The sequence below is a fragment of the Cnephaeus nilssonii genome (assembly GCF_951640355.1).
Source record: "Cnephaeus nilssonii genome assembly, chromosome: 8".
Classification (NCBI taxonomy): Eukaryota; Metazoa; Chordata; class Mammalia; order Chiroptera; family Vespertilionidae; genus Cnephaeus; species Cnephaeus nilssonii.
In genome coordinates, this window is record NC_137079.1 from 17,696,200 (window position 1) to 17,721,026 (window position 24,827).

Genomic DNA, 24,827 nt, shown 5'->3' on the forward strand with positions numbered 1-24,827 from the left:
AGGCTGTTCTTTTAAATAATAGTTGTTACTGTCTAGCAACTTTCTTTTCTCATAGGATCCTCTTTCTTTCCCTAGACACGTCTTTGTGATAACACATAAGCACCATACCCTAGGCAGGGTAAAGGTGGGGGGTCATGAGTTATTAGAGGCTACTTCTAGCATAGAGTTACGCTGGGACAGGGAGGAAAGGGAGAAAGAGCCTGAGGCACTGGAGATGGGAGAGGGCAGGAAGCCCGAGTAGACGTGGCTCTCGGCAAACAAGCCACTTTCCCAAATGCAGGAAATGAACCCCCCTACGGATAGACTGCTGCAGTTCACTTGCTTATTTACATGTTAAATTCAGGCTAGCCATCCCTCTGTCTTCCTCCATCCTTCCAACTTGCTGGCTATATTCCAGCAATGCAAAATATAACATGACCTATGAAAAACATTCAGGACGTCAATCTCCCGGGGATTAATTGTATGCCAAGTATCAAAGCCACAGAGGAAGTTCCTCTGAGGACACATTGACCAGCATGGTCAGTTTCCCTCACCTCCCTCCATTTGCTCAAATAACCAAGAATTTGAATCATAGCATTTAAGTGGTCAAGAATCTGGTAAATCCCATTCCAAAGGCAATAAATGACTTGCCCAAGTCACACACTTGTTAGGGGCAGCCAGATTCTTGGGCCAACCCTCCTATGACTGCCCCACACCATGCCTCTGGAAACTCCAATACTGCGCCACAACCCAATGGTGCTAAGTCACAAGTAATCAAAAAAACAGACAAAGCAGCCCTTTATCATCAGAGACAAACAGGAGGCAGCGTTTTAGCAGAAAAAATACTGGCCTGGGCTTCTGAGACCTTAGTTGACTGTCAGTTTTGATATTAATTAGTGCTCACAAAACCTCTGTTAGCCTTAAAATGAGGTTCAAGGAAATGATCTATGAGCTTCCTTTATTATTATTTGTCGTGTGTGGTAAAAAAATGCATAACATTAAATTTACCAACATAACCATTTGTAAGCACACAATTCCAGAGTGTTAAGTATATTCCTACTACAGGCCCGGTGCACGAAATTCGTGCACGGTGGGGAGGGTGTCCCTCAGCCCAGCCTGCACCCTCTCCAATCTGGGACCCCTCAAGGGATGTCCAACTTCCCATTTAGTCGACTGTCCGACTACCTGGATCGGGCCTAAGCGGGCAGTCGGACATCCCTCTCACAATCCAGGACTGCTGGCTCCCAACTGCTTGCCTGCTTGCCTTCCTGATTGCCCCTAACCACTTCTGCCTGCCAGCCTGATCACTCCCTAACCACTCCCCTGCCAGCCTGATTGATGCCTAACTGCTCCCTGCCAGCCTGATTGCCCCTAACTGTCCTCCCCTGCAGGCCTGGTCACCCCTAACTGCCCTCCCCTGAAGGCCTGGTCCCAACTGCCCTCCCCTGCAGGCCTGGGTCCCCCCCAACTGCCCTTCCCTGCAGGCCCGGTCGCCCCCAACTGCCCTCCCCTGCTGTCCTGATCGCCCACAACTGCCCTCCCTTGCAGACCTGGTCCCTCCCAACTACCCTCCCCTGCTGGCCATCTTGTGGTGGCCATCTTGTGTCGACATGGGGGCAGCCATTTTTTACCACATGGGGGCAGCCATCTTGTGTGTTGGAGCGATGGTCAATTTGCATATTACTCTTTTAGTAGATAGGATTGCTGTGCTGATCTCCAGAGCTTTTTTTCTCTTGAAAAACTGAAACTCTGTAGCTATTAAACAATACTCCCCATTTCCTCCTCCCTGTAGCTATGGCAACCATCCCCATTCTACTTTCTGTTTCTGTGAGTCTGATTACTCTAGATACCCTCATGGAAGTGAAATAATATAGTATTTGTCTTTTTGTGTTTGGTTTATTTCATTTAGCATGTCCCCAAGGCTCTTCCACATTGTAACGTGTCAGAATCCCATTCCTTTTTAAGGCTGAATAATATTCCATAAACATTCATTGGTGGATGAATTGATAAACATTCATCCACCAATGGACACTTGGGTTGCTTCCACCTCATGGCTATTGCAAATAATGCTTCCATGAATATCTGCGTGTAAATATTTTTGACATTTTTTCTTTTAATGCAAAGAACTTAGTTGACTATTAAAAATCCAATAGTACCTGATCGTATAAAATTGGTTTCCAGAATAAGAAATTAAACTGATCCTGTGTGTTTCCTTCTGAAGGCATCTGATACTATCTAGTACTTCATGATAAAAATACCAGCCAGTTTGATAAAATCGAAATCATTATTATCAATCAGCAGCTGGTAGCTGGGAAGGACATAAGGCCTAATTCAAATGGCTTCTATGCAGCCCCACATGGAACAAAGCAGCCAACCTCCCCAGGCTTTGCACCCTAGTTTTTAATGACAACATAAGAGAAAATTCTCACTGTAGGTTTTTTAAAAGATGAACATCAAGGAGAAGGTAAAAGGATGGAATTTACCTTATCGTGTCGTATCATGAGTGATGTCTTGGAACCCAGGGCAGAGAGGATCCCCGCTATCTCCACGGCGATGTATCCTGCACCGACAATGATGCTGCGGCTGAAGTGAAAGCACAGGGTCGAGATTTTAAAATAAACTTATTTTTGAGTAATTTTAGATTTACAGAAAAGTTGAAAAGCTAGTACAGAGATGGCCTGTACACTTCTGCCCAGTTTTTCTCAAAATTGACATCTTACGTAACCATGGTACAGTTGTCAAAACTAAGAAATTGACATTGGTACAATTTGAATTCATCTAAATTCATTTATTGCTAGCAATACAAGTTTAAGAAATGATTTTTAAAATGTTTAATGCAAAACAAAAAATAAAGTAAAATGTTTAATGCACATTTATATAATAAAATGTCTCTGAGAGCGAGTCTAGGTTGAATTATATCATCCAATAAACAAGATGAGTCATGACCATACGTGTCACATCATTCAGCCCTCAAACCAAACAGTACAGGGTGGATCACGAAGGGAAAAAAGGTTGTTTTGTAACACGTTTCCAGGCTCCACAGACAGCAAGTCTGAAAAGGCTGTTGGCTTGTCTCAAAGTCAAAAGATTGCCTGGTCTGCGTATCTCAACGAGACAATTTCACTGCAGCCTGGAACTGCAAAGGAAACCCTCCCGTCCCACATTAACTGTGGCTCCAGGTGAATGAAGGTAAAGGTGTGGGCATGACTTGTTGGCCGCCCTCCCGTGAAGGCCTTTGTAAAAACACAGGGTTAAGACCTCCAACTGGATTGGCAGCACCCGCTCTGGGAGCAGCAGAGTTGAGCTGCTGACTCCGGAGTGAGTGTTACCCGGAAGGAGATAAAGTCCCTACGCTAAAGGGTCCCTGCTCCGGTGCCTGAGGGTTGCCTCTTTTCATGAGTGAAGGGAGGATCCCTCCAACTTAGAAAGTCTGCCATTGGGGGCTTCTGAAAATGAGAGGAAATACCTTCCTCATTATATTTTTCCTCTCTGTGTATCTAAACCCACGACAGACATTTTCTGAGGTTATCTGGACAAACACATAGAGAGCACGATGTCGGTAAATCTATTTTCGTGAGACTGACAGAGCCTTCATTTGTGCAGTAGCTGCTCTGAACACCAGAAGCAGGTATGTGAGACACCTCATCGGTTGATGCTGTATCAAGCTAAAGACAGAAGATAGTGTTAGGGCTTTACTATTCTTCAGAACCATCCTGTGTTTGACTCTGGTTCTAAAAATTCTGCAATGGACTCTGACCAAAGGCATGAAAGACCTGAGTTACTTAAAGAGGGGTACGAGTGAATGAGATACCCAATGTCATAAAAAGAGAAGATAGGAGAACAGAACCAGGAAAGCCTGCGTTTCAGGCCGGGGGTGGAGGGGGAGAATGTCAGAGGAGACATGAACACCGAGGTCAGGAAGGACACCAGCTTACCCAGGCAATTCTTCCAGCTGAAAAAATCCATCACTGGTGATTCCTAGGCTGGCACCTAGGAAAAGTGCAATATGGATCACATAGACTGAGCTTTCTCTGGGAAAATAATCACAACATCTTACACAAGAACCGAGACTTTCTTAGCCATCATGCTCTCTGTTTTGACAAGTCCTCACTTGGGAAGCTGCCAACCAAGTCTTCCCCTGGTAGACATTTTTTCCCCTCTAGAAATAAGAGCAGTGATGACCAAATAACTATCAAATTTCTCTGTGAAACAAACATTTGCTCAGCTCTTAAGAGTAGATGCTGCTGGCTCTGCTTCACTCTCCCACCCTCCAATAAACTCCCCCTGGCTGTTTATTCACAAGCATTAGCCTCTGGAAGACTCACCCGGGATCTGGCTCTCCTGTGGATGCGAGGGCACGCCGCCTGTTGCAATCAGGATGTGAGGAGCAGTGTACTTTTCCCCATTGACCTCTACGGTGGGCCTGGGGTCCCCTGTGAACGCGGCGTAGCCAGAGATGACTTCTATATTGGCCTGGAGAAGGAACCGTGACATGAAAATGTTCGTAAGCTAAAACAAAAGCATCTGCTGCACTTATCAGAGCTTTCCCTCTCTCTACTGAGGATTTTGAATCTGGGTTTGCTGAGGCCAAGACAACTCTCAATGTTCCAGTTTCCTCAGAACTTCTGTTAACTGATTCTTAGGTAGAGGGATTGCCATTCGATGCTGGAAATGTACAAGTAAGAAGAAATAAAGGTGCTATTTTGGGCCAAAACCCAGAGACCAAAAAGAATATGCAAGTAACCCCCACAAGGAAAAAGATATGTTTGTCCCCAAGACTTGAGGGGGAAAGTCTCACTTGCAATGGAAACACCATGAAGGATAATGTTGTCTGGAGGAGGAACAGAGGGCTGAGAAAGAAAAAAGGATAAAGGCAAAGGGAGCAGAGGCAAAAAAGAAATACTCAGGCCAAGGCAGGAAAAGGCGATGCTTCAGGGTTTCTTAAACCAAATGGGAAGAAGACCACCAATTGACATGGCAATGAAGGTCCCGGCTAGAGATGCTGAGAACTCAAACTCCCACTTGCTCTTACTGGGCCAGGGCCTCCGTTTGGGGAGCCTCCATTTGAGGATTGGAGATTGCCAGCAAGCTTCTGCCAGCTATGATGCATGTATTGGCATGCAAATGTGGGCACCTTACAAGGATAATGGCATCCATGCAAACAGGATCACAAAACAGAATGTCGGAACATTTTAGAACATGCTTGGTTCTGAATTAAGTTATTGCCTCTTTTGCAATCACCCCTCCAGGCCTGCTCTGCACGTGCCCTGCTTAATCAGGATGAATCAAGACGAATGCCAAAAGCCACAAGCCTCCACAAAATCCTTCCTACAGGAGGTAATGATTTCTTAGGGGGGACTAGCCAACAAGGGGTATGCATCAAGTGGCACTAATATAGACAATAGTTTGGAGGAAGAACTGATGAAATTTCTAATTTCATTTCCTAGGATATTTGACAGAAAGTTTCCTTTCATATTCACAATTCTTTCCCCATAACGTCAAGGTAAGTTATACGGCACTCAAAGATTTGTGAGTGTTAAAAAAATGCTGTTTCTTGAGTGATTTTCCTATCATTTTTGCACATTAGCTAGCTCCACTTTTTAATAAAATCTGATGTGGGTGTTTTAGTATAGCAACTGTTATCTCTATACTCGTGTCTAATAGACTTCAAATGTCTTGTCATCAGTGCCTAGGGGACTGAAGGCCCCAAATATTTCCCCCTTGAATTGGGGATTAAGGTCAGAAAACATCAACATCCAAAAAGAAACCCAATGAATGGTAAGACTCAATATAAAAATGTCTGAGGTTAGCCATCTGTAGAAGTAACTCAAACTAAAAATTGGCTTATCAACAATCTGCTAATGAGATTACAGTGGTCCGAATATCATCAAGAATCTTCTGATCTAGCCTGGCCCGTGTGGCTCAGCAGTTGAGCGTTGACCCAAGAATCAAGAGGTTGCTGGTCAGGGCACATGCCCTTGTTGTGGGCTCGATCCATCAACAGGGGGCATGCAGGAGGCAGCCGATTAATGATGTTCCTCTCTTTGATGTTTCTATCTCTCTATCCTTCTCCCTTCCTCTCGCTCTAAAAACCAATTAAAAAAACATATTTAAAAAAAATAATCTTTTGATCTAAATATAACCTCAGTTACATTCAAATCTTAGAAACTGCAAAGTGAGAGCAAAAAGGCAAATGAAGGGTGATGAGATATATGCTGTCAAGAAAGAGTCGATGATACAAAATTTGTCAATGTCCCTGGCATAGTCCCAGTGGGAGAGATATGATACCTAAGCACTAAGACGGAAAAAGCCTCAGGATAGTCAAGGACAACAGGTATTTGCTAAAGGCAAACCCATCTTTGCCCAATTTTCTTGATGAGATTTCATTCACAGAAAAACAACCTTCTGAACCATAACTTGGATTACTGAGTAGATTTAGCCACCAAGGATGAGGATGCTCTGAGCAAATAACAATGGCAGGTTTCCATCCAGATAATGCTCCTGATTTTTTTTTAAACTTTTTTAAAAAACATATTTTATTGATTTTTTTAAAAATATATTTTATTGATTTTTTTACAGAGAGGAAGGGAGAGGGACAGAGAGCCAGAAATATCGATGAGAGAGAAACATCGACCAGCTGCCTCCTGCACACACCCCCACCGGGGATGTGCCCGCAACCAATGTACATGTCCTTGCCTGGAATCGAACCTGGGACCCTTCAGTCCGCAGACCGACGCTCTATCCACTGAGCCAAACTGGTTAGGGCAATGCTCCTGATTTTAATTAATAAACTGGCATATTCAGTCTCTTATGGGCTTGGCTTCTGGAACAAATAGGAGAGCCAGGTCTACTCAAGATACAGCCATCACATGAGACCTGGTCTCCCAACTTTGACACACCTCTCTGTGGAAAAGAGACTGGCCCACCAAGTGAGAGGCTTTCTCTGACAGGTCAACTTCAGACTCATTAATCATAAAAGAAGTAACAGAAACAATGAGAGAGATGGGCAATGGCTATGCTTTAGTCTGGCCAGACTTGTTAGCATACGCAAGCAACCAATAGCAATTTCTCAAAGTTCGAAGCCCAGCATACTCACCTTGGTTAGATTATTTTGATAGACGGTGTTCAGGCGGCTCACATAGGCATCCCGTTTCTCCTTTATAACCCTGCAGTGAAACCTGAGTCAGTGCTGAGAAAGAGGATTCTCCTCGTTCAGTTAGTAACTAGGGCATCTGTCCCTGAACAGAGAATCACAGACCTTCAGCACGAACCCCATGAGTCAATGTCTCTAAAGACAGCCACCCCTCCCTGTGTCCATATGCTCTCCCCTATGTGGAGAACCCCTATTCTGCTCCGTGGAGAATGTTCAGTTGGCATCCATGGTATGTAGATAACTGCTGGAAGCTAATTCCAGCATGTCAGCAGGGCTGAAACATCTGGAATGGCTGAGGGCATTTCCCCAAACCTGAAAAGGATGCATAAATGATTGCTTGCTACCAGACAGCTAAGGGCATTTCAATCTACATGTTATTGCCTCCTACTGGCCAAACACCTGAACAGCAGAAGGCAGTTCCCCAAATCTGACAATGGATTCTGTATACTAAACCTTGGCCTTTGATATGTATATCTACCTTGCTTTAGGACAGTGATGGGCAACCTTTTGAGCTTGGTGTGTCAAACTTCGCCAAAAAACTGAGCATAACTCGGGTAGTGTGTCACTTTGAGGAAAAAACATTATTTCGCAAATGTTTCATCCTCAGGAGCAGCAAATGTTTCATCCTCGGCATGCGGCTGCGTGTCATCAGAAATGGCTACGCGTGTCAGTGCTGACACGCGTGTCATAGGTTCACCATCACTGCTTTAGGACAATTTGTGTTAATAAAAAGCAAGGGGTCCAGAGAGACTGAGAACTTGGTTCCTTTAGCTAAGTCTTCTCTGGCTCCCCAAAATGCCTTCCAAAATTATGTTTCATCTCTGGACTCTTGATTAATTTATGCCACAGCCCTTCTCCAGATCCCTGAACCCTTCTAGATGCTGGATAAAGACCCCTGGCAGATAAACATTTTTCTGTGTACAGAAGACAAAGCTACTTTGGCACAGTACCTAGCATGGTGGTAATAAGAGCTTATTGGAACTAAATGGTCAACTGCATCTAAGGAAATAAATAATCTTCAAATCACACTTGACACTCAATATCTGTTAAATGAATGAATTTGCTAAAATTAAAAAAAAAATTTGATGGCTTCAAAAAGTTTATGGCAGCTCCTTAGAAAAATTTAAACACAAAATTGCCACATGACCCAGCAATTTCACTTCTAGGTATCAACCCAAAATAACTGAAGGTACAAACTTGCAGACCAATGTTCATTGCGTGATTATTCACAATAGACAAAAGGTAGAAAATGCAAAAGCCCATTGAAAAATGAATGGAGAAACAAAATATGGTATATAAATATAAAATAATATCATTCAGCCTTTAAAAGGATTGAAATTCTGACACAGGCACAAGGATGAACTTTGAAAACATTATGCTAAGTAAAATAAGCCATGCATAAAAGGACAAATATTGTACAAAGTACATAGGATATGCAAATAAGAAAGTAGAATAGAGACACCAGGGGCTGGGAGGAGGGGAAATGAGGTATTGTTTAATGGGTCCACTGAACAACACTGTTTCTGTTTGGGACGGTGGAAAAGTTCTGGGAATGGATAGTGATAATGGTTGCACAACACTATGAATAGGCTTAATGCTACTGAATTGACAACTTAACCCATTGTATGCCATAAGCGTCTGTAGACGCAAGCAGCAGACCTTCCCCACATGCCACCCGCGTCTATAAAAAAAAAAAAAAAAAGTTTTCCCTAAGTGGCAGCCCTGACCAACTTTAAAATCATTTTTGGTGAGAATTTTCAGCCGAAAATATTCAAGAACACCCGAATTGTGATGAATATATTTATTTTTACAATATTCATTGCAAATCGATTGTTTACATTAAATTCAAAATATCGTGGCATGTGGGGATGGTTTCCGTTTTGGACATGTAGCAATTAATTGGTTAAAAATGGCTAAAACAGACATTTGATGTTGTGTGTCTGTATATGCACATATTTAATGTGTACAGCTTGATGAGTTTAGAGATAAGTACACACCCGTGAAACCCTCACCACAATTAAAGCCATAAATATCTCCATTACCTCCAAAAGCTAGTAATATATATTTTACCACAATATAGCCCCCCGAAAAAGTTTGTGGAACATTTAATTCTGAAAGAAAAATATTTATATTTGTAAAAAGAACCCTCTGAGAATGAACACTTACCGCCAATTGAATTTACCATTACAGCTCTGAAATCCGTAATCAACATGATCATGCATGAATTCAGAGTGCACAGCCGTGTTCCACATTACCTGCAAAAAAAGTACCCAAAACAGTAGTACATGAGTCCTGAGGGAAGACAGAAATCGCGAATGAAAGGTAATTTTGTAACAGCCGATGATAATAATACTGGCCTTTAAATTAAAAATGAAACTACATATTTTAAAAGAGAAAGTTCAGGAATATGACCAGATAGATTTTATTCTGAAATATTGGGGGAAATTACTTCTAGAGTTAAATTCCCTAGTTTATAAACTCTGAGAAGCAGGATATTATAAGGCTCAGGGTCCTTCCATTAACATTTATTATTGCTTACATTCTCTTTTGCATATATACTTTTCTCTTTTGTATATATCACTTTTTTTTTCCTTAACTGATTTCAGAGAGGAAGGGAGAGGGTGAGATAGAAACATCAATGGTGACAGAGAATCATTGCTTGGCTGCCTCCTGCACACCCCACACTGGGGATCAAGCCCGCAACCCAGGCATGTACCCTGACTGTGAATTGAACTGTGACCTCCTGGTTCATAGGTTGACACTCAATCATTGAGTCACGCTGGCCGGGCTTACCATCTCTTTTTAAGCTTCAGATTTCTTTAAGCCCTGCCTTTTGTGATTAATTCCAGAAAATGGAATTGCAATAACTTTACAATACAGTGATTTGGAAGGAAACTATTAGGTAAAGATGAGGACTGAAAACTTTAAAAGAATGAATTCCTGTTATGTATTCAGTAACTATAAACATGCCCTTGTAAGAGCGTATGTGATCAGACATACCTGGAACTCAAAGGTTCAATGCATCTCTTGCGGAATGTAGCCTACAAACTGTAGAAGCCTTTTAAATGCCAACTGATCCTCGTGATAACTGAATTCAAATTGGCATCCGGAACTCTTGCTGACAGCCAACTACCATTTTTCTTGGCCAGACAAGTCTTAATTCCACTTTTGATAAGCCTTAAGATTCCTTGTTTGCACCTTTTTCCCTTTATGCCTAATGATGAATGAATTGATGACCACTGGATTCTGTTTCCTTTACTGAGGTGAAATTCATGTAATATAGAATGAACCATTTTATCTGCTAGATTCTTTTTTTAATGTTTGTATTGTTTTGTTTTGTTTTTAGAGAGAGAGGAAAGGGGGGGAGTAGAGAGAGAAACATCAATTAGTTGCCTCCCATATGCAACCCAACTGGGGATCGAATCCATAACCTAGGTATGTGCCCTGACCGGGAATTGAACCAGAGACCTTTCGGTGACACTCAACCAACTGAGATACACTGGCCAGGGCTATCTGCTAGAGTCTTTATCTTAAGCAATGCATATGAAAAATTTATCAATACCACAAATAAATTAATGTTTTTTTAAGAAACATCACTAAACCTCATATTATCCTGAGGTACCATATTTATTTACTTCCAGTTCATAGTTTGTATGGTGCTATAGCATCTAACCCTCTGGAGAGGGTGACTCTGTCTGAACTGCATTTGCTTTTAGGCTGAGACCTGATCGGGGCAGCAGCAGGCCCATCCATCCAGTTCCTTCTCTGCTGCTGCTTCACTCTACCCTGTGCAAAGGGCAGTTACTCTAGGTACCAGTCTGCTTGCTCTACAGAACAAGAGGTAAGTACCCACTGATCTTCAAGAATGCAAAAGCATTTTGTAATCAGTAGACCCCTACAAAAATATAAGGTCAATATCTGGTACATGTGATCAGAATAGAAGGGTAAGTGAAATATACGGGAATAAAATATTACAAATTCAGTCCACTATGCAGTATCAGTCCAGACGGTATTTTAAAATAATGAGGTAGCACCAATCAATAGCAGATTTACTACCATAATTGGTTTAAACTACATATAACTAATTTACATAATCCATATAGCCATAATTGCATGATTCCAAGTAGAACAGATTCCAAAATCTAGGGAAAAAGGAAAGAATATTTTTGAGGAAAAATGTCCCACAGAAAACAAGAAATTTTCCTAAGACAGAAAGAAACCCCTACCTAAACTAGAAAACGTATTACTGAAAACCCTTCTGGAATTAAACTCAGGCCTGTGTCACTGATTAGATTAGGATATTTGCTTGTATACCGAAAAGCGGCCAATTTAAAATGTAATCTCAGCCCTGGTCGATATGGCTCAATTGGTTGGGCATCATCCCATGCACCAAGAGATCGCAGGTTGGATTCCTGATCAGGTTACATGCCCGGGGTTGTGGGCTGGATCCCCAGTAGGGGGTGTGCAGGAGGCAGCCAATCCATTGATGTATGTTTTTCTTTTTCTCTCCTTCTCCCTTCCTCTCTCCCTAAAAATCAACAACAACAAAAATTTTTTAAATAACAATAATAAATAAAATGTAATCTCAGTAACAAAATGTTGTAAGCTTAGGATTATAACATGTTTTAAAATTGCATTCAAATGTGGAATAAAATAATAAGCAAGAGTCAGCTTTGGAAATCAGAACTGTCGTTTTTTCCTTTGTCACAGGTAAGGATGAGTTCATTCAAGGTAACCTGCACCACAGCTACTAGCACCAACAATCACTACAGTGGTAAAGAGAATCCATGAGGCTACAGAATGGAAAACTTAAGACATCTTCACTCAGGAATTTGGTTTGCCAGCTTGGGTCTCCATATTGAGAAAAACCTGTCCTAATTACTAAACCTGTCCTAATTACTAAACCCAGATATAATCTCACTCACACTAAACTGTTAAATCAATATTATCATTTTATAAAAACAATTTCTTGTGATGTCAGATAACCAATTCACTCCTGAGTAAATCAATATACTTGAATTTCTGGAATAGCAAAGATGGGGCTAGGACCCAAGTTCACAGTAACTCCATCAACAGACTACTTACCATAAAGGTATCCAAATACTATACTCAAGAAATGCCATTGCCCTGGCTGGTGTGCTCACTGGTTAGAGCTTTGGCCCATATTCCAGAAGGGTTTCGGGTCTGATCACTGGCCCTGGTTGGGGCATATGTGGGAGGCAACCAATTGATGTGTCTCTCTCACATTGATGTTTGTCTCTCACTCTCTCTCTCCCCCTCCCTTCTTTACACTCTCTTTCAGAAAAGCAGTGGGAAAAATATCCTCAGGAGAGGATTAACAAAAATTAAAAACAAATAAAAATAAAAAGAAGTGCCACTCAAGTAACTTGAGAAATTAATCTCAGCGTTGACATAAGATACCCAAAGTCATGTGATTCATGATTTTAATATGGGCAATGTAAAGAGATATCGATTTCAGTGCTTAAAAACAAAAATTCCCACCAACAAAATGAAAGAAACAAAAATACCTATGGCAATCTTGACATGTCTTTCCAGGAGAAAAACTTCTGTTCTCCCTGGGAAAAAACTAATTCAGAGATGCACGGGGGTAGGTGAAAGACCAGATGGCTTGAGGCAAACACCCCACCTCTGCACCGTCACCCCACGATTCCAGGTAGTTAACTAGAGTCATGTGTGGGAGGGGCATCCATCCACCACCATCAGCCCCTTGGTCTTGGTCAGATCAGCACTTGGGCTGAGAGTTGGGTATAAACCTTTTATTTCCTGGCTGGATCTCCCGAAGAAAAAGTCATCTTGTGTAGATGAGTACTGCTTTTCTTTTACGCCATGATTATAGATGTTTTGTTGGTCACTGGTCCTTATAAAGTTTGATACTGGACACTGTGTTCCATTCCTGGTCACCTCCCCACTGTGCCCCCACAGGAATTTTTTTTACTTTGTCACCCTGTGGTGAAAACTCACCACATGGCAAGGCCCACGATGAATTTCTTTTGCATGCAAGATGCAATTGGTGTCCAGGAGCTCATTATTTCTGTGGTTATCTGCCCAGGCGCACCTCCCTCCCGCAGGATCCCCTGCAGGGATAGCTCAATCCTGGCCAAGACAACCTAAAGCAGTGATGGGCAACCTTTTGAGCTTGGTGTGTCAAACTTCACCAAAAAACTAAGCATAACTCGGGTAGTGCGTCACTTTGAGGAAAACACGTTATTTCGCAAATGTTTCATCCTCAGGAGCAGCAAATGTTTCATCCTCGGCATGCGGCCGCGTGTCATCAGAAATGGCTACGCGTGTCAGTGCTGACACGCGTGTCATAGGTTCGCCATCACTGACCTAAAGCAATCTGCAGAGACAGTGCTGGGTGGGGACATACTCCGAGAGCCATCCTGTGGCCATGAGGCAGGGGGGTTACTGTTGATTGTACACCCAGGATATCAGAATGGAAAGATGGAAAGAAGCCAGGGTGCTTTCAGATTTCCTTAAGTATGAAGCAGAAAGTGTCTCCGGGCTTCTTGTTTTTCCCTCCAGCTTTCTTAATAAGTGATATTAAGAAACAAAACAAACAAACATTAGCCTGTTGTTTAAGCCACTTTAAGTTGGTTTCTCAGTTATTTTTTGCAGAAAGATTTTCACTGAAACATTTGGAAATAACCTTATCCTGATCATGATTTACCAAACATGTAAAAGGAGTGTGGAAGGAATAAGAAATAAAAATTCTACCTTTTTGGGGAGGGTGGGAAGAAGGGGTAAGAGATCAACCAAAGGACTTGTCTGCATGCATATAAGCATAACCAATGGACACAGACAGGAGGGGGCTGAGGGAGGTGGGAGAGGTCAATGGGGGAAAAGGAGACATATGTAATATTTTCAACAATAAAGAATTTTTTAAAAATTCTACCTTTTTGGGTACACATCCGACATTCACCTAGGGAAAAAAAATTAAAAGGACATATTTTAATCATATTAAAATCAATACAAAACAAACCTGCAAGAAATGAACCCCAAGCATCAGCCCAGGAGCCTTACTTGAGTTCTAAGTCATAATCTACAATTATTTCATTTTTTCTAGTATAGAGCTGGAAAACATATGAACATTACTTTTCTTATGTCACGAGGGAGAGAATTTTACTCATCAGCATTTTCTCAAGAAAAGCAGAGGGGAGGCGGGGGGGAACAATTCCATTTTGCAGGCGCCACGCACTCAGCGACAGTACAGGTCAGGAGACGGCAGAAGCCTGGGCTTGCGCAGAACCCAGAGGGAAGCAGAAGAGAATAGGTCGGAAGTGAGGGGATCTACCGGCTGAATAATAGCAACTGAACCATCTCAGCAGCTGTCCTAGAGGATTTCTGGGCCCCTGGAGCATCATGGGTACAACCCAGAATGTCTCCTTTGAGAAAACCTCTAGTGGAAATCCACATTATTTTTCAGGACCAAAGGATGATAATCAAGCCATAAGGTTCATCTATGCTATTAAGTCTTACATACTTACTAGAAACAGATAAAAAATTTGATTCTCAGAATTCTAGCAGCCAACACACAAGGAAAAGCACAAATACTTGTAAGATTTCTTGTAAAAAACAAAAACAAAAAACTAATTGTTTAAGAAAATAGCTATTCATGCCCATTAGACGAGAGAGAAATTACTCCCAAGGAAATTACTCCCAAGGGTCCTGTAAACAAACACACCAACTTTTGTTTATGTCTGTTTACTTCCTTTTGATCACATCCTAAAAGTGATAACTTCTTTTTTTTTTAACCTGGGTTAAGAACAAGATTGATTAAAACTGCCTTGAAAGCCATTTTGTTTTTCAGGATTGTTTGCAAGGGTACTTGATGCAAAGTCCCAACAAATCAGCCTACATGAATACAAACCATCTACTGTGCAAAAACAACTGTTTCTCAGGCTTCTTCAAAACCCCGCCTCTCCTGCCAGCCACTCGAGCACAGTGGCTCTGCGGGCCACACTTCACAGTGACATTACGATCAAGAAGGCCTTGGTTAGGTATAAGTTTCCAGTTCTGGGATCAGGATGTCCTGGGGATGTAGAGTACAGCATGGTGACCCTACTAAACAACACAGTATTGTATATTGGGAAGTTGCTAAGAGTATAGACAGTGAAGTTCTCATCACAAGAAAAAAAATTTTGTAACTGCATATGGTGATGGATGTTAACTAGACTCGTGATTATTTTGCAATATATTGAATCATTATGTTGTACACCTGAAACTAATACAAGGCTATATGACAATTATAGCTCAATTAAAAAAAAAAAAAAAAGAGCCCTGACCGGGTAGCACAGCTGGTTAGAGCATTGTCCCAATATGCCAAGGTTGCAGGATTTGATCCCTGGTCAGGACACATACAAGAATCAACCCGTGGGGGGATGGGGAGTGGGGAGTGGGGAGAATCAACCAGTGAATGCATATATAAGTGGAGCAACAAATCGATGTTTCTCTCTCTCTCTCTCTCTCTCTCTCTCTCTCTCTCTCTCATCCTTTCTCTAAAATCGATAAACAAATTTTCAAAAATTAAAAAATAAATAAAACCCAAGATATTTTTAAAGTGGTTTTTGTCTTGGTGATCAACTCTTCCCACCTAACCCTATTTGGGGAGCACTGCACACCTATACCCTGTGAACCCGGGTACTCTTTAGTGCAGACTCAGTACACGCAGCAACAATACCTGGACGCGCTCCCACAGGCCCTGGGGCACAGGGTGAGCAGCACCTCACAAAGCTCTTCCTCAAGCTGCCTCTTCCCGCGTCTGCGCAGGCGCAGAGCTGACCGCAGAGCTGACCGCAAAGACAAAGCTCCCGGAGGCTCTAATTCACCCTGACTTCGGGCACGCCTTGCACTTCTCCACGGCACACGTTTGATCAGGAGAAAAGCATTACATTTAGCTTTCTGGAGGCTCCAAAAACGGAATTCAAATATCATCTCATGTATTTTTTCTGCCATCAGAAATGACTTAATTAATCACAGTGGGCAACAAGAGCTTACTTATCTGTAATTGAATTCTAGGAAAAAATAGATGATTTCTTTCAGTAGGAAACCTAATACTCTACTACAATTTTTTTTTGCCCGATCCAGAAAAATAAAGACTAATGTAAGAGCGAAATCATGTTATTAGAAATACCCACGTCTTGATGACCTAGTGCTGTGGTCGGCAAACTGCGGCTCGCGAGCCACATGCGGCTCTTTGGCCCCTTGAGTGTGGCTCTTCCACAAAATACCACGGCCTGGGCGAGCCTATTTTGAAGAAGTGGCGTTAGAAGAAGTTTAAGTTTAAAAAATTTGGCTCTCAAAAGAAATTTCAATCGTTGTCCTGTTGATGTTTGGCTCTGTTGACTAATGAGTTTGCCGACCACAGACCTAGAGTATCCAGTAGAAGCTTAGCAGCAGTTCTGGCCCCTGTGTGAACTAAAGGGAATCAGAATACGCCACCCCAAAATATGCCACTTTGGAATAAGGATTATTTTTGAGCTGAAGACAAGAAACAGTCAACGAAGGAGGAACTCTTTGCCCTCCCCCTTTCTGCTTAAAATCAGGGCATAAATTTCCCTGTGTGGTGGTGTCCTCCACTCCTCTCCTGAACCAGAAGAACAACCCTTAGCAGTGGGGATGAAAGGATAGCACTGAGATGAATCTGCACTAAAAAACATTAATAAAGGAACCCTCACCTTCCATTAGTTTCCCCTATATACTTGTCTTCCCATAATTTACCCCCCTCAGAAGCCCCAATCCCCCTTTCCTTTGTCTAGTCTCTTCACAACTTATTACCCTTTGTTAAATTGGTATTAAGCTCAGAGGCCTAACTACTTCCTTGTTTTTCCCCCCCCTTCTTTTCTATAATGCTCAATGTGAAATAAACCTTTTCTCCTGTTCACCTATTATCAGATTAATTTGTAGGTCCCAGTTACTGAACCTTAGAAGGTAGAGGAAATATTTTTCCTCCTCTACAGAACGCAATATGGGACAGTCATTTCATATCTGAGCTTGTTAACAGCTTAAAGTAATAAATTCTATCCAAGAACAGTGAACTCTTCCCTTACACCAACACACCACTCATCTTGAAAATACAGGTGTCGCCCTGACTGGTTTGGCTCAGTGGACAGAGCATTGGCCTGGAGACTGAAGGGTCCCAGGTTCAATTCTGGTCAAGGGCATGTACCTTGGTTGCGGGCACATCCCCAGTTGGGGGTGTGCAGAAGGCAGCTGATCGATGTTTCTCTCTCATCGATGTTTCTAACTCTCTATCCCTCTCCCTTCCTCTCTGTAAAAAATCAATAAAAATATTTTAAAAAAGAAAATACAAGTGTCTTACTGGATATATGGAGGGGAGGAGGATGGGACACTTTATAAAGTATATGACTATCTAACAACTATGCTGCATACCTGAAACTAACACAAAATAATATTAAATGTGAATTGTAATTGAAAAAATTTTAAAAATTCATAAAACAAAAAATAAAATAAAATTTAAAAGTTGAGCTTATGGTAAAAAAAAAAAAAAAAAAAAAAAAAGAAAGAAAATACAGGTCTCCTTCCTGAAAGGATCTACTCCATCATATCACAGAAAGAAAAAAAGGCCTCCTGGCAAAGGAAGACTGAGGAGTAGCCAGAAAATCTCATCACATAGACACCCTGGAAAGCATTCTAAGCTGGTTACTCTGGAAACATGAAATTAGGAAACTATGCAATGAATGACTCTAGGACCAAATTCATTATCATCTGACTCCCATAACTATAAAGGATTCACCAGATTCATTCTTAAAAAAAAAAAAAAAAGTTTTTACTATTTTAGAGAGAGAGAAAGGGTGAGGGAGAGAGAGAGAAACATCAATGAGAGGGAGAAATATCGACCAGCGGCCTCCTGCACACCCAGCGGCTTCCCTCCAGACCTTCTAAACCAGGAACTCTGGGGTGGAGACCCACACGGTAGACCCTTAATCAAGTGTTCTCAGAGTAAATGATGTCTGGTTCCTAAGGAGTAAGAGTAAGAAGGGTCCTCCTCTGTAACTGAGAACAATGCTTGAAAATGTTCATCAACTCATAATGACGCCAACACATTACACCGAAGCCATGGTTTCCAGTGGCTGGGCTGCCAATTGCACAGGTGATGATACTCTGTGTGGCTTGTTTCCAACAATACTTTAACTGACGCTCCGTTTGCTTGTCCGTCAAGTGAGGGTCCGGAACTAAATGCCTATAAGCATCTGTGTGAGTCCAACCCTTAACGACATGAAAACAACAGGGCCCATGTAATGTTTCATAAAGCTAAAAAAGTATTCAATTTAAAGGGCTATCCTTTCCTTGAAATTATAAGCTTGATCCCCGGTGGGGGTCATAAAGCTAAAAAAGTATTCAACTTAAAGGGCTATCCTTTCCTTGAAATTATAAGCTTGATCCCCGGTGGGGGATGTGCAGGAGGCAACAAGATTGATGTTTCTCTCTCTCTAAAATAAATAAATAAATAAATAAATGTATTTATTTATTTTTTTAAATCTTTCTTGATAAAAATGATAGTGATAGGCCCTCCCACCATGTGAGAACACAGGAGAGAGGGCCATCCATGAGTCAGGAAGCTGACACCTTTTTTTTTTTTTTTTAAATCTTTACGGCTTGTTTTTTGTTTTGTTTTGTTTTGTTTTGTAATGTTTTTATGGATAGGGAGAGGGAGGGAGAGAGAGAGATAGAGAGAGAGAGAAACATCAACTGATTGCTTCCCCTAGGAGCCCTGACTGGGATCGAACCCGTGGTCCTCTGGTGCGCAGGCCAAAGCCCCACCTAACGGAGCGGCTAGGGCTCTGCTGGCACCTCGATCTTGGACGTCCAAGTCTGCAGAGCTAATGTTTATACGACAAAAAACAAAACAAAAAGGACAGTGGTAGAATTTTTAACAGTGACTACTCTAAAAAATGTAAGTAAAAAAAACCATTTTAAGTCAGCAAGCTTATGTGAGTACTTCCATTTTTAAAACAACTCTAGTCAGACTGGATCAGGGAATCTCTAAAGTCCCTTCCAGCTCCATCACTCCAGGAATCTAAGTTTTTATGGAGGAAGCATGAAACAAACCCCTAAAAACAAAACCTTGCATTAAAAAAAAAAACTTGTTACAAAACTACTGCATGGAAAATTTAGAAACTACAGACAACTACAATGCTTAGTAAAAAGTGTATTTTATTTAGTAAAAAAAACCTGGTTGGGGAGTCAATATTAACGAAAACTCTATTTGCCTACCACAAAACCACTTCTATGACACGTTCCTACTCACACCCTTCCGCAGTTCACAGTGCTTCTGAGACAGGTTAGTAAGCCAGGACAAGTGGAGTAAGGAAACCGAGAGACAGTTCAACGGCCAATGGTTTAGCATCAAGTAAATTGCAAAACCCTTCCTTCCCTAACCAAGAACCCTTAAGAGCAAATGGTTTAGGGAAGATGATGTGAAGATGGCAGCAGAGGTAGGAGCAAAACAAGGTCAGAAACCAAGGAATGTGGGAAGCCTCTAGAAGCTGGAAAAGGCTGGGGAATGGCCTCTTCCCCAGAACCACCAGGAAGAACAAGCCTTTGATTTTATCTGGGCAAGAGCCATTTGGACTTCTGACTTCCGGAACGAAGTCACACCATCCTCAAAGCCTCACCCACCTGTTCTGGGCAAAGTGACTGACTCATCACAGCATCTCATCATACTGGGACCTTGAGAAGGAGGAAAGGCAGTGACCTCAGGAGCACCCCAACATGCACACTTACAGTATCATTTTTTTTAAATGGTCTTTTCTTTCTTTCTTTAAATATATTTTTATTGATTTCAGAGAGGAAGAGAGAGAAACATCAATGATGAGAAAGAATCATTGATCGGCTGCCTCCTGCATGCCCCCTACTGGGGATCAAGCCTGCAACCTGGGCATATGCCCTTAACTGGAATCGAACCCAGGACCCTTCAGTCCGCAGGCTGACGCTCTATCCATTGAGCCAAACCGGCGAGGGCCTTATAGTATCATTTATATGTAGGTGCAATATGGAACTGCTTAACATTTTCCCTTTGATTTCCTGATTAGCGGGAATGGTTTCTAAATTAAAAGAGTGTGTGTGGGGTGGGGGAGAAGTTTACACTTCTCCTCCCCAACCAGGGGCATAAATGGCTTAAATCACCCTATTCAGGGAGATAACAGAAATACAATTAGTGCCATCTGTACCAACAACACCTAGGATGGATGAGGTCAGGAGAATAAATCTCATCTTGGCGCATCAGCATAAAGCTGGTGAATATTCTGTTGAAATCCTCCCCTAAAATACCTCCCTTTAGAGAACAGATGAGAACCCAGGAGACAGAGATCCAGAGCTGGCTCTCTCTGGAGCATGCCATTGCCTTTCTTCCCTCTCAGGCAAACATCTTTACTTTTCTCTCCTAAACTTTTTTTTTTTTTAACACGCTAAGCGCCCAGTCAGTCACCAGTGACTGACACTATACTACTTCCCGTCCAGAAGACAAAACAGGCTGGGTGCTTAACGTGTTAAATTTCAGAGAGAAAGGGAGAGGAAGAGAGAGATGGAAACATCAGAGAAGAGAGAGAACCAATGATCAGCTGCCTCCTGCATGCCCCACACTGGGGATGGAGCAGGCAACCCGGGCATGTGCCCTGACCAGGACGTGACCTCCTGGTTCACAGGTCAATGCTCAACCACTGAGCCACACCCGCCAGGCTTCTCTCCTAAACTCTTGAGTCCCCACCATACTTGCAACTGGGGGAACAATGAGCAGCTAGTCCCAGGCTTACCTCCTGAACCTGTGCCTAAGGCCCCATTTTCTCTGACCTTTCCCTGAGCTAACAGCAGCCCTGCTGTGCTTCCCTTCTTTCCTGTAACGTTTCTGGAGGAGCCGCAGCACAACACCGCCTAGGCCAGTGATGGCGAACCTATGACACGCGTGTCAGCACTTGACATGCGTAGCCATTTCTGATGACAGAAATGAAACATTTGCCGAGGATGAAACATTTGCGAAATAATGTTTTTTCCTCAAAGTGACACACTACCCGAGTTATGCTCAGTTTTTTGGCAAAGTTTGACACACCAAGCTCAAAAGGTTGCCCATCACTGGCCTAGGCGCTCTCCTGTTGCTTCTTCTTTCCTCAGCCCTTCCTTGTTTCACTGTCCCCAGCTTCAATAAACATACTCTCAAAATGAAATAAAACAAATGTACTCTCAAAATCACCTAGACTTGTTTTGTGAAATCTTTCCTGCATGAAGTCAAGAGCCCACACACTACCAGCCCCTGCACGAGGCAGACCTGCTCCAGGCCCAGTCCTTTTCCAGTTACACTTCCAGAAACTTCACTTAAAAAAAATAAATTAATTAATTAAAATATATATATATATATATATATATATATATATATATATATATATATATATATATTTGAGAGAGAGAGAAGAAAGGAAACATCGATAAGTTGTTCCACTTATGTATGGTTGATTCTTGTATGTGTCCTGACGTGGGAATTGAACCCACAGCCTGGGGGTATCAGACAATGCTCTAACCAACTGAGCTACCCAGCCAGGGCACACCAAAAATCCACATTTTTTACCACAGCCATTACCCATTAGCTTCCCATCTTTTCGACTGGAGACACCCTCTGCTCCAGTTAAATTCGATTATACAACATACACTGACTCTAGGCCGTTGCCCTTACTCTACCCTCACAAAAAAATATTAATCCGTTCAAGTTCAGAAAGATACTATCTCCTCACAAAACCACCCCATGTTGCCCAGGCAGAAATGATTAATTATAACTCTTCTCTCAACCACTGTAATTTGTTATTACTGTAGCAATGAATATCATCCACCTCACGTTGGGGTTGACTGTCTACCCTTTGCTCCCCAACTATATTGTAAATTCCTTCATTTTGGGACTTTTGTCTACAAATATTTGTATCTACCTACCCTTTTCTCTCAGCCAGCCCCCTCCAAATACTTAGCCCTTAGAATTCAAAACAATGCAGACATGAACAAATGAAATGATGTGCTTCAGAAAGCCTTAAGTTTCCCTACACCTGCTTGGAAATGCCTGCACATAAGAAGCGTATTTTTGCAACTGAGGATAGCCCAGATATCTGGAATCTGAACTCCTGTCTTATCAATTGGTTCTATCTTCTCTTATATTCAACACATACCAACACCCTTCCTTGTACAAAAGCCAGTATGAAAATGTTAAATTGGGGATTTCCCCAAAACATCAGTGCTTACAGGAAAATAGAAGTTGCGGCAGCAGAAGGAGCTAAGAGGCCGGGCGCTCTCTGTGAAGGCAGCAGTGCCCACTGTCCTGAGCTGTCTGTCCTTGGTTCGCTCTCAGAGGCAGTCTCTCTCTGTGTGTTCACATTACTAACAGGAACCTTTTGGTTAATACCAATAGAACCACACAACGACGAGGAACACCACCAGCTGCCTGTGCCATAAGTGAGGAAGGAGAAAAGTAATGACCTACAACGATGAGCAGTTTATCAAGCTGTCCAGGGGCCTCTTAGTGGCGGCACCCTTCAATCTGCTTTCTGCAGAGACAGACTTCTGCTCATTCAGTTTCTCAGGACTAAGGTGTCAAGGTGCAAGTGGATAATTAACAGGGATTTTTTTTTTTCTTTTCTCGTTCCCCCTTTCATTTTGAACTTGAAAAATGAGGACTGGACAAAGGAGTTGGCCCTTTCATAGCTGTCAATACTGAGTCTCATTCATTTCACATACAGTTATTAAGGTATTTTGTTAAGATGATAAGAGGTGCACAAACACAGGAACCCATCCCTGCCCTTAAGAAGTTCCCAATTTAGTACAACTTAAATGTCAGTATCCGAAGGAACTTTAGAGAACCCACCCCCAATCCCAGGTTAATCTTGGGAGACATTTTAATATTAACAGCAAGTACCTCACCCAATCAAGTCTTGTGCTAGAAAGAGCCACGCCAATAACTTGGGAACAAAACTTTTTAAAAATGATGAACAGTTTCTTAATTGCAGGATTCACAACCCTCTTTTGGGGGGTAGTTTTAAAAATCCCCACGCCTCCCAAAAGACAAAACAAGCACAAAGTCTGAGGATTCGTTTAATAGCAAATCCTGCATCCCGGTAACCTGTAGTCAGTGGTTCTCTGCCTGGGCTGAAATTCAGAACCACCCACGGAGCTTCCGAAAACCCTACCGGCCAGGCTGCACCTCAGACCAATGAAACCAGAGGCCCCGGGAGCGGAACCCAGGAAGAAGTTTTTTCCGCTCCTCAGGGGATTCGAATGTGCAGCCACGGGTGGGAACCACTGCTGTAAATACCACTCTGCCCTTGAAATGCGGGCCAGGAACTGCATTGCTCAAGGACAGACACCCCTTCTCCCACACACACAGGCTAGCTGCAGTTTTATGTGTCATGGATCCGGCCATGAGCTCAGGCGTGGAACACGAGACTCTTCCACCCTGAGGAATGAGGATGTAGGAAAGTTACGTTTGATTTAACCACTTCGGCTACCGCTGATTTTGCACCTGGGCCGGGGCAGACGCAGGTTTAGTTTTGGGGGGTCGCAAGGATGCCCCTTTACACGTTTTTTTTTTCTCCATGTAAACCTGTTGGGATCCTGGCCTCAGCAGCGGGTGGGCAAGCGGAAAGCACAGCCGCCGGGAGCCCAGGCGTGGGGCCCGGAGGAACGGATCGCAGCCGGAAAGAGCGCAGACCGTTCCCGGAGCAGCGAAGAGGGAGCGGGGCTGCAGCAGAGACGGGGGTGCGGGACCCGGTACTCACGCAAGTGCCGCCCAGCTTGTGGCTCTCCACCACGGCGACCCTGGCGCCCAGCTCGGCCGCCCGGCGCGCGCTGGCCAGCCCGCCCGAGCCGCCGCCGATCACCAGGTAGTCGTAGGCCGTGGTGCCGGGCGGCGGGCCCTGCGGCTGCGGCTCCTGCCGGCACGCCATGGCGCGGGCCACGCAGCGGGAAACGGCGCGGGCACGCGGGGAGCCGGCGAGGGCGCGCGCCGCCCGCTGCCAGCTCGGCCGCACGCTGGCGCGCAGGGCCCGGGGCAGCAGGGCCATGCGCGCGGAAGTGAGCGCAGGGGCGGCCCTGGGGCGGGCCCCCGGGAAGGAGGGGGCGCGGGCCCCGGGCAAGGGTGGCCTCGGGGTGACTAAGCACCTGACCGGGGTGCGCGGGGGGGGGGGGGGGGGGTGCAGGGCGGGGCTGGAGTCTCCCGGCCGCGGTTCCGTGAGACCGGATAGGCGGGCGGGCAGGGCCGGCCCCACTCCCATCCCCACCCCAGCCGTTCACCTGCGTGCGAACCTCCAGCCCTACCCAAAGCGGGGAGCTTGGGGTGGGGGAGCGGTCTCTCTGCTTCCTTATTCACCCCGGCACCTGAGGCTCCGCACCCCAGTGGCGTCAACCGCAGGTAGGTTTCTGGAGGCCAGCGGGGCGAGAAAGGGTGAACGCCCTCTTTTATTTTCATCCGCCTCTGGAGAGTTCCCTCCATTATTGTGGAGGCTGATGTTAGTTTTGGAAACATCGGAATAACGAGTTTCGCGATTGTCGAAACCAGGGTAGACTGCCCTGACTTAATCCACAATTATTTCTAACTAAAACCACCCGAGAAGCAGGAAGAGCTGTCTGAATCTCTGTCCCCGTAAAAGTAGGAAATAAATCTCCTGGGTAGGTGCCCTCCCAG

General features: G+C 43.5%; 1 protein-coding gene across 1 annotated transcript in view; it reads right to left on the reverse strand.

Moving 5' to 3' along the window:
• GSR (glutathione-disulfide reductase) overlaps positions 1 to 24,262 on the reverse strand; it is a 37,972-nt gene extending 13,710 nt beyond the window's left edge. Inside the window, exons 1-7 of the mRNA XM_079778965.1 lie at positions 23,923 to 24,262; positions 14,049 to 14,075; positions 9,299 to 9,387; positions 7,076 to 7,145; positions 4,305 to 4,452; positions 3,915 to 3,969; positions 2,463 to 2,562 (exon numbers count right to left, since the gene is read on the reverse strand). Of these exons, the coding sequence (XP_079635091.1) occupies positions 2,463 to 2,562; positions 3,915 to 3,969; positions 4,305 to 4,452; positions 7,076 to 7,145; positions 9,299 to 9,387; positions 14,049 to 14,075; positions 23,923 to 24,207 (774 nt within the window). The 5' untranslated portion in view covers positions 24,208 to 24,262. The remainder of the gene's footprint in view (positions 1 to 2,462; positions 2,563 to 3,914; positions 3,970 to 4,304; positions 4,453 to 7,075; positions 7,146 to 9,298; positions 9,388 to 14,048; positions 14,076 to 23,922) is intronic.
• Between the last annotated feature and the right edge of the window lie 565 nt (positions 24,263 to 24,827).